Genomic DNA, 9,972 nt, shown 5'->3' on the forward strand with positions numbered 1-9,972 from the left:
TTAGATGATACTAAGGTTTTTTAAATTCCCCCAGATACATTTTTCTGTAAGAAACCACATTTAGTTTCCTATTTTGGAGTAGTGTGTAATGTAGTGATTTGAGCTTTGTGTCTTTCCTAGGTTTTATATCTGGGAGATCTTACATTCCACAATTCGTAAGATGAATAAGCATGTTCTGAAGATTCACAAAGAACTTGAGGAGACTAAAGCAAGATTGGCCAGGCAGCACAAAAGAGTGAGTAATTTGTTTCTAATTTTTAATTATTTTAAGCTAAGTTATACAAACCTGCATGCTGTCAGACTGACGCATAGTTGGTTTTGGGAAGGACTGAATAAATGTGTTTATCAGGAAGTATGTCAGCAGATGTGGTCATCTGTAGCACTAAGACATCAAAAACTGGATGCATGTTCTCAGTCCACCTTTCTAGTGGTAGCTATAACCTAAGAATTCAGTAAAATCTTTAGTGGAATTCATATGTATTTGCTCTGTTCAAGGCCTCTCTCACAAGTTTCTCTTCCAATACGAGCATGTTCTTCCACTTGCCTTCTAATGTGGACTCCAATTACCTTATTAGATAACAATAAGAACAGTTACAAATTATTTACAGTAAGTTCTGTTAAAGAGTACTCTTGTGGCTTCCATGCAGAAGTGCACGGAAACAGCTATTTGCTATTGAAAAGTTGGCTGTTACTGTTCTTCTGATGGATGCTGCTGGATTCTGACACTGGCATCTGTCACTTCCTTCTTCCAGCTTATTTTTCTGAATACCTTTGCATGATCTGGGTTACTATATATAGCAAACGGATGAGCAAGCAGCCGCTGTTGTGTTCTGTTGTCCCAAGTGGGACAGTAAAATGGGGTGAGAGAGTATCTTCTGTGGCAGCTGCAAAAAATGAGGCCCAAGGAAGCTTGGCTTGCAATACTTAGTCGTGATAGAATAAACATGTTGAGAGTTACAAAGAGCAAGAGAGAATTTCTGTGTTTGTATGTAGTCTGTGAGTATGTTTACCTGCATAAAACCCTTAGCTAGCTCCAAAACTTTGGATGAAGTTAATGTCAGAATTTGGCACGTGGCACAGAGGCTGCTGATGGTTTTTGAACCAAACTGCACAAGTCAGTCATTTTTCCAGAAGTTTGTATTGAGTCATCACTAATACCTCAGTTTGCCAGTGTTGGTTCATCCCAGCCCCTTCATCTTGTTTCCTTTACTCCCAGCAACAGCCATCCTAGTTGCTTGCATCCTCAATCTACATTGATCAGCAGTTAATAAATGCCCGTGATTATTGAAAATCAGATGCAGTCATTGATCTTATTGTGAGGCAAAGAGCTTCTCTGGCATCTCTAAACAAATACGCCAATGTTTTCATTTCTGTACTTGTCTCTTGCTGCAGCTCTTTATTACTGAGTACTTTAAATGAGTATTGTGCCAGGAAGAAACATTTGTATGCAACAGTGAGTAGTTCTGCAGGCTGTTGCTCTGCTGCGTGACCATTCCTTTTAGAGAAAGTAAGCCGTCAAGTTTTGATGTCCCCAGCATGAAGTGGATTGCCTTACTACAGAATGAGTCCAAGGCTTACATGCTTTCTCTTAGGTCCTATTGGTCCTTTAGCGTTTTGAATTCAGGAAATTTCTGTAGATGGGGAAAAAGCAAGTTCGTATAGAGAGAATAAAATTAAATTCTCACTTGCTCTGGTAAGTCGTTTTTATTTTCTACGCTGATTCAGAGCTGTAACTATCTTCTGACTGGGAGTTTCATTTGCTGTGCAGTAGGTGAGTTAACACATGGCCCTATATTTGTCACAACTTGCACATGCTCCTTTTACAAATATTTGAAGTTTTGAGCTGTTAATTTATGGGTATTTTTGCACAGAAACAATCCTATGAGACTCAAGCAATATCTGTATTTGAATATACCATAACCCATCAGATTCTGCCTTTCCTCCTATATCCTTTGTAGTCTTGTGTAGGACTTTGTTACCTGAGCTCCCAAGTCTGGTACTTATGGGTATTTTGTGGTTTTTGTTGTTGTCTTGTCATTTTGGTTTGGTTTTGAGGCAATGAGAACATGCTGTGTTCCTACGTAGTAATTTGATTTCCATGCTGAACCTTTCTGGTCTGAGGGCATCCCTTTTGATCATGAATATAGGGAATCCCCACTTTAACACCACGGGCTAGAGTCTCTAGTCTTCCTTTTGTGCTAATCAGCCAGATTCATCCGAGTTCTTGCACAAAGTGCTTTATTTTTTGAAGCTGTGAGATTTTAGAACTGCTCATTGAATAAATTACCTGCCCTGCTGAAGTGGACACAATTTAAAAAATCTACACTGGATGTTTTTTTAAAAAGCTGTTTGTTATCTGGTAATGATAAAGTCAGCAGGGGTATTACCTTTTATTGTGTTTCCACTAAATAAAAGACTAGTAAATCTTTAAGCTTGCTCTGGTTTCTCTGAAACCTGGATTATTTTTTTTCAAGGCTTTCTGATATTGGCATTTTTCCATCCAAATTTCTTTCCTGAATTATATTCAAAGTAAACGTCCTTCAAAATACAATACTTACCAAGCTACAGAACAGCTTCAGTTGCTGCTCTTCAGCTGCTCTGCAGACCTTTTCACATGTGGAACTGGAGGGCCTTAGCAGTATCCACAGGTAGCCAGGTTGCTAGTTAGTCTTGTGTTGTTGTCACTTACAGCGAGACAGTGATGATGATGATGACGACGATGACCGAAGCAGTGATCGGGAAGATGGACCACTAGAAGAGCAGATAGAGCGCTTGCAGGAGAAAGTAGAGTCAGCCCAGAGCGAGCAAAAGAATCTCTTCCTTGTTATATTCCAGGTAATGATGGGCAAAGACTCTCCTCACTTTCAGGTTTTAAAGTTTCTGGATTTATAAGCTTTCAGTGTCACTTGTATCTCAGGCATCTTCTTGGAATAAGAATATGGGAAGGGGTTGATGGGTTTACTATGGGTTAGAGTCAATCCAGATAATCCCCCTGCAAAGACTGCTTCTGAGCAGGATCTGTTCAGTTTCAAGTGCTCAAGAACAGAGGAGTTCTGCTAGCATACAGTTTCCTGAACAATCGGAAGGTAACTGGATTTTATTTGCTTACTCAATTCAGCGTTTGCCAAACAAAATAATTATTCTCAAGTTGCTGTTCAAAGCTTCTGTCCCCCAGATCCTCTCACCTGAGGTTAGGATCCTGCTTTCATTTCATGAGACTGAATAAGTATTTTTTTTCTCCTCTCCTGCAGCGTTTCATTATGTTGTTAACTGAGCACTTAGTGCGCTGTGAAACTGGTGGAATTGATGTATTTACACCTTGGTACAAGAGCTGTATAGAGAGGTTGCAGCAGATCTTCCTACAGGTAATTTTCATTTCTCAGTTTGGAAGGCTGTGGGCAGGGACATACTGGATAGACGAGCTTTGTGGCTGGAGAACTCAGCACTCCTTGGAAGTAGCAGCAGGTGGCAGCAGCACGTCTTCTCTGAAGGCTAGTGTGGGGCTAGGTCATAACTCTGGTTCTGGCCACATCTCTGCCACAGACTGGTGCAGTGACTGGTTCTTGATTAATTCCCACACTGCGAGCATACTGCAAAAAGATACCGAGATGTGATGATGAATTTTGCTGAGCTCCTCTTAACTGTGTGTTTATAGTAAGGGCAAAGTTGTGAGTGAACAAGAATACTAAAATAGATGTCTTTTAAATAAGTGGATTAAAATATTGCAGAATTCCTTTTAATAAGATGCATGAATATCTATAAAAATAATTTTTGAATTCTTGGCTCTGTATTAAATCGGGTGACAAGCACAAGTGGCTGGATGAAAGTCATAGCAATAGAAAATTATACCTGTCCGAGCAGAAAATATGTTGAAGAATGGGAGTGGTGGTGTAATTCCCCCCTGGGCTGAACCCTTCCTTGGTAGTAGATGTGGCTTCAGAGGAAAGCAAATATGATTCTCGTAGAATATCTCCACAGTTGCATGGTGTGCATGGTATCCTGCACACAATTCAGGGTCCAGGAATGAAGAGCTACAGGGAGCACGGTAGCTTCTCAAGGCCGGATTTCCGTGCATGCTTTCTCCTTGCAATCAGCAGAGGCTCTGCATTATGCTTTTCTTGTCAGTGGCTACTGTGTTGTGGGAATAAGGTGTGCTTAGCAATTTTGATGAAAACATTTGACCTGTGATTCTTACATGTCTTGACATCTCTGCCTATTCTTACATAAAGATAAATGAAAACAATAAAGGTTTGTGTTTTGTTTTTGTTTTTTGTCTTCCAGCATCACCAGATAATCCAGCAGTACATGGTGACCCTAGAGAACCTCCTGTTTACAGCTGAACTGGACCACCACATACTGGCTGTGTTTCAGCAGTTCTGTGCTCTGCAGGCCTGAGGATTATTCACAGGCAGAGTCTTGTCTGCAGGACTTTAATGAATTTAATTTTTTCTTTTTTAATGGGAAAACTTGACATGGGGATGGAAGAAATTTTTGACTAAAACTGGCTTTCATGTGCTCCTATATAAAACAATACAGTGCTCTAACCAACAGCAAACTGTGTAAGCATCATAAGCCTTACAAGATATGACTGATAGGGGATAGACATGAAGTAAAGTATGAATTCTTTTCGTTGTCTTTTAATTTGGTTTGACTCTTGACTTCATGATAGTATTTTTGTTTCTCCCGTTGTTTATATAAAAATAAAAATCAGGCAAAAAAAAAAAAAAAAAAAGCCAAACAATAGAATTTGTTACCTTTGCCTGGCCCGTAAATCAAAGGAATTGCAGATATGAGAAACAGTTCATAGTGTTTTGTGAGTATGAAAGGGAATGCACCTTCTCAGTGAACAGTGTGGTAAGCTCTCTAGTATGGCACAGGAAAAGTGTCTTAACTTTGGGCATATGAAACACTTGAGTTAAGCTTTCAAAGTAGTATAGAGCATATGGATTTGTTTATTACCAAGCCAGCTAGGTTTTTCACAGTTTGAAAGAAACATGGTTGTAATACAATTGAAATATGTTTTTTTTAAATGTATTGTCTAGTGTCTTATTACAGTAGCTATAAACAATCGGTAGAGGAACTTCTGGACAACTTCTGAAAAATGCAATCCTTTTTGCAGCATGGTCGAAGAATCATGAACTGCTCCTGGCAGCAGTCATCACTGGTGAATAGAGACAGTAAGCACAAGCTGGAGTGGAACAAACTTTTGACTTCTGTAGTGCAAGCCTTACTGGGTGTCGGGAGCTCCAGCCCCAGGTGCCCGGGGAGAGGGCAGGGCAGTGTTCAGCTTGTTCCTTTATTTCAGCCTGTAACAGTTGGGCTGCCGAGCTTGTGCTGGGCTGGTCCTGCAGGCCTGCAGCGATGCCAGAAATCTTTCTGGTAGTGGCAGTGGATGAACCAAGTGCCCTCACCTCATCTGGCTTAGTAACAACTGCTTCACAGTGGCTGCATCTGCTACCCTTCCCTTGCTTTAAAATGTGACAACAGCACGTGGTTCCCATGTCTTCGGAAAGCATTTTAATGTTAATTTAAGTGATATCTCACAGGAGACTTGGACTGGGAAAACAACCTGAAAATAGAGTAGCCTTAGCTTTGAGTTATGCAAATAACATTACATACATAAACGCCAAACCAGACTGGTCTATACTAGGGTAAGCAGTGATGAATGGCAAAGACGCTGCCTTAGGTCCTCAGGTCCATCAGTGCGCAGTATATTTCCAAGCTGTTTATGGTCTCTTTATTTTGCAGATGAATGTTTAAAGAATTTCATACCCAGTGCTATTCAGTTTAAGCTTAGAAAGTGATGAGCTTTGAGTAATTTTCTTCCTGTACAAATTATTTTTTCAAGTATTACACCTAGTAATGCATTTCATCCGTACGTTGACCAGTTGACCTCCTGATCAAGAGAGGAGGGTAAAAAATGGAACTTTCTACTTTGAGTGTTGACATAAGTTTGTGCGTGACCTGTAGCAATCCGATATATCCTCATAGACTTAGATCTGTTACTTCTGCTCCCTCTGCTTACCCTTTCTGATTTGACTGATCCCTCCATTCTTTCAGGGTATACTGTTAATTGTTGTAAATTTGCTTTACGCAAGGGTTTTGTCAGTTATGCACAGACTTCTGCTTCAAATCTTTCTCTGTTAATGTTCTTGAGTAATCAAATAGTTGTTGGTTTTTTTTTTTAAGAGAAACATTTAGTACTGTAGAGGTTTGATTTGGGGTTTAATAGTTTTTTCACTGGCTCGGATCAATATCAGAGTTCTGGTATTAACTAATGGTGGGGGTCTGACTGTAAATGTGACTTCTGTAAAACTGATAGTGCAGTTAAAACTTGCAAACCTGTAACTTCCTCTGAGCCTTGACAAATATGGGTGCTGGGGATCCAGTTGCAAATGCCTGAGCATAACCCTATGATTTAAAACCAAATAGCAATGTCTTTCAAAATTGATTTGACTTCCATGGTGAGCATGGGCTTTGATTACATTTCTGGAGTCTGTTGGAAACCTTCCCCTCTTTGTAGGTGGCGTACACCTGACCTGACTGGGAAACTGGTTGGATCTGTAGGAAAGAGAACAGGACGCTTGCATAGTGACACCAGCAGCTAACTGGAGAAGCTTGGAACTGCTGAAGCGTGAGGTGGCAGATCGTGTAAAGATGCTGTAGAAATGTGATGTGGTTGGAAAAAATGCACAATTAAAGACAAAAATAAATGAAGGTGAAGCAGGTTACTACTAGGAGTGTTTGTCCGAACTATTTTGGGGCCACCAAAGCAAAGCAGCCAGGGCAGGGTTGTGCTGGTGTTTGGAGCATTTCATTCCCCCTGCGCCGTTGCACATACCCCAGCTAACACACGAGCCTGCACCTCTTTGTGCTGCGGGCTGGTCTAACACGCTTCCCCCACCTGCGCAGCCACGTGAGGCGAGCATGCGTGCTGCTGGGCGCCAGGAGGGTGCTGGTGTGGAAATTCTCCCTCTCCCTTGCCACCTCCTGTCTTCTGGGCGGTGCTGCTGTGGGAGGCGAGGCAGGGTGGGCCGGCGGCGTTTGCCCAGGGGTGGCTGCTGCAGCCTGCCCACAAGTAAGTGATTTGGCAGCCAGTGCACACCCCCAGCTGCCCCGGAGAGGAGTTTTGGGGCCCAAGACAACACCAGGTCATGGAACCATGGCCTGGAGGACTACCCCCAAAAGGTCTGCCAGGACCTGCCTCCTGCCCTCCAGCCAACCCCATGTGCCACTTCCCTAGGCCTTGCAGGGCCCCGAGTCCTCGGTGGTGGGAAGGCAGGTCAAGAGAGCTGCAGAGAGCACTGGAGGAGTGAAGGCCTGTAAGTGGAACCACCATCTGCCCCGCCAGACCCCTCTCCTGCACAGCCACAGTGGCCCGGGCTCCCCTAAGAAGTCTCAGAGCCTTCACCAGGTTCTGCCCTATTTACAATGGCAAGCGAATGCAGAGCCGCTGCCTGCAGCACCTTCCTTCGCTTCAGCCATTTCCACACCAGCTCTAAGAAGCAGATTGGAAATTTGAAAGTAAATCCAGCCTCCACTGAAAGCAACTGTCGTTCAGGTGCACTTAGATCTACCGTGGAATGCTACTGGGCTCCCTCCCCCAAGTAGAGGTATTTGTCAGAAATTTGTAAATGAAAAAGGTAGAGTTGTATGGCAAGAGTCACCTCGGTCTCTGGTCCAAAACTTGGAAAAAAAGCAGTAGAAGGTACACTTAAGGACTCTCCCCCATGAAACATGGCAGAGATATGCCAGACCCTCCTCAGGAGCACATGGCTTTCCTGTTGAGAGACAATTCTCCTTTCCCAACCAGAATTCTCCTTTCATGGAGTTGAGTCTCCAAAATCTGAGCAAAAGAACCTGCCTGCTGACATGGTCTCCTACCACCAGAGGAGGTGCTTTATCAACTAGCTGCCATCTGCCTGACCATGACCAGTAGCAGTCACTGGAAACCAGACAACAGTCAAGACAAAATATGGAGCCTTCCTCCTCTAAGGGAAGCAGAGTAGTGGGAAGCTCACCTTCATTTCATCAGCATATGAAGTAGAAGGATACCAACTTATCTTTTGGCCTACAAGGCACCAATACATTGAACTGTTAAAAATGTGTTATGTACTACCCTAAGATTTAACTTAAAAGCCAAAGCTTATTGTTCTGTACAGAGCTGCTTACAACTGAGAAACAACACTGGCAACAGCTTGTTCATAATTAGGATTTATTTGATTTTAATACAAAATACCATTAAAAAGATACCAAAATAAGAAAAAACAACATGTGAACACTACATTTTCTCATAAGTTAATTCATGGCCACATACAGTACAGGTCTTTTTATATGTATCTTCATCAATGTTTTCTTCTGGTCCATAGTCATGTTCATGGATACTAGCTTCTTTCTTCCATAAACTACTCCTCATGGCACGGCGGAGTTCTGATGGGAAACGTAAGAAAATGTTAAGATTTTAATGAATCTTCAATAATGGTTAATGAAACTCAAGCTAACCACCTTTCTGAGGATTACAGATAGATAACGATCTGCTTGTTGCCTGTCTTCCACAAACGCTGGGTGAGAACCTGCTACTGCAAGAACAAGCTTTGGCTTGCCTGGCAATCTTCGCCTCGTTTGCATAATTTAAAGGGTAAGAACTACACTGACATGGCATCTCACAGGAGAAGGTTTTCCATCTGGACTAAGCACATGCTGCCCACTGCCTTTTTACACAAAGCCATTCAAAGGTATCTAAAAGGAGTAGGTGGAATGCAGAGAGAAAGTTTTTACAAAACACCTCATTGTTTTACACAACCAAGAAAGAGTACTTTTCATTCAGGTCACAGTAAGCCTCCCAAATGACTTGGCATTCTCTAAGCTCTATGCCCAGTAACGTGAGTTGCCTCTGCAGCAGCTGCAGTGAAGCCAGCAGGTTGTCAGGAGAGCACAGGCTGGCAGTGGAGCCTAAGGTATTACCCGGATGTTGCAAGTGGGTGGCAAGCATACCAAACGGCAAAACATAGGCACGTTTTGAGCCGAGCCACTCAGGCTGCAAACTTCGTCATGTTACAGCCTGTACTTGCACTCTGGCATCTTGGCTACAGTCTGCTGCCAGTCCTTCTGTGCGCTGAACTCCAATGGTAAAAACTGGGGTTATCTCCTCAGTCTCACGTTCTGCCTCCTCCGGACAATACCAGTACGGCCAGCTTGAGCTTTCTGCCTCCAAGAATGCCGACCCAAAATGAAGCATTGATGCCACGGGCAGCACTGACATCATGGTAAGCCACAGCGCTTGCAAGAAACGAACATGCAGCTGGGAATACTGTGAACAGTGGGAAAAGGCATTTTCTACCTTCATTTACAGTTACTCCACCTGAAGGCGTATGTATGGCAGAATTATAACCCACTGCCACAAAAACCCATCTTCTCCACAAGTCAGGGCAAGTAACAGGAACAATCTATGGCACATTCTGGGTCATACCAAAAAATTCAAAACACACCATAATGAACCGCCCTAATTGATTTCTGTCGCTTACACCACGTTCATAGGACAACAGTGTAATTCAGGTTGGAAGGGACCTCAGATCTCCAGTCCAACGCTCTGCCCAAAATAGTCAGCTATGAGGTCAGACAAGACTGCTCCGGGCTTACCCACACAGCTCTTGAAAACCTCCATTTTGCCACACTGAGGATTTTCTAAATACGTTAATGAGATGCAGAAACAAATTCAAACAGAACTGATCTGTACTTCAGGTGCTGCAGTACGTAAGTTTAACCCTTTACCTTTAACTTTCTTATCAAACTTCTTCTGTTTCATCTTCTCTCTGCTGTCACGGCGGAGTTCCTTTGCTTCTTGCAGTGATTCTTCACTACCCCAGACTTCAAGAGAACGCTTGATTACCTACAGGATGGACATACATGTGTTTCTTTTTCCCCTGAAAACGATAAAAATAAACTATTCTAACTCACAAATTTAATTTTTTC

General features: G+C 42.6%; 2 protein-coding genes across 2 annotated transcripts in view; one reads left to right on the plus strand and one right to left on the minus strand.

The window, feature by feature from the left end:
- The window catches only part of NCBP1 (nuclear cap binding protein subunit 1, 80kDa), a gene marked incomplete at its 5' end in the record, with an annotated part of 28,709 nt that extends 24,191 nt beyond the window's left edge, over positions 1 to 4,518 (plus strand). Inside the window, 4 exons of the mRNA XM_009579484.1 lie at positions 121 to 235; positions 2,692 to 2,835; positions 3,252 to 3,365; positions 4,282 to 4,518. Coding sequence (XP_009577779.1) covers positions 121 to 235; positions 2,692 to 2,835; positions 3,252 to 3,365; positions 4,282 to 4,395 — 487 coding nt within the window. The remainder of the gene's footprint in view (positions 1 to 120; positions 236 to 2,691; positions 2,836 to 3,251; positions 3,366 to 4,281) is intronic.
- A 3,670-nt stretch (positions 4,519 to 8,188) lies between these two features.
- XPA (xeroderma pigmentosum, complementation group A) overlaps positions 8,189 to 9,972 on the minus strand; it is a 5,082-nt gene continuing 3,298 nt past the window's right edge. The window contains exons 4-5 of the mRNA XM_009579485.1: positions 9,772 to 9,889; positions 8,189 to 8,430 (exon numbers count right to left, since the gene is read on the minus strand). Coding sequence (XP_009577780.1) covers positions 8,282 to 8,430; positions 9,772 to 9,889 — 267 coding nt within the window. The 3' untranslated portion in view covers positions 8,189 to 8,281. The remainder of the gene's footprint in view (positions 8,431 to 9,771; positions 9,890 to 9,972) is intronic.

Source organism: Fulmarus glacialis, unplaced genomic scaffold (assembly GCF_000690835.1).
Source record: "Fulmarus glacialis isolate BGI_N327 unplaced genomic scaffold, ASM69083v1 scaffold39856, whole genome shotgun sequence".
Taxonomy (NCBI): Eukaryota; Metazoa; Chordata; class Aves; order Procellariiformes; family Procellariidae; genus Fulmarus; species Fulmarus glacialis.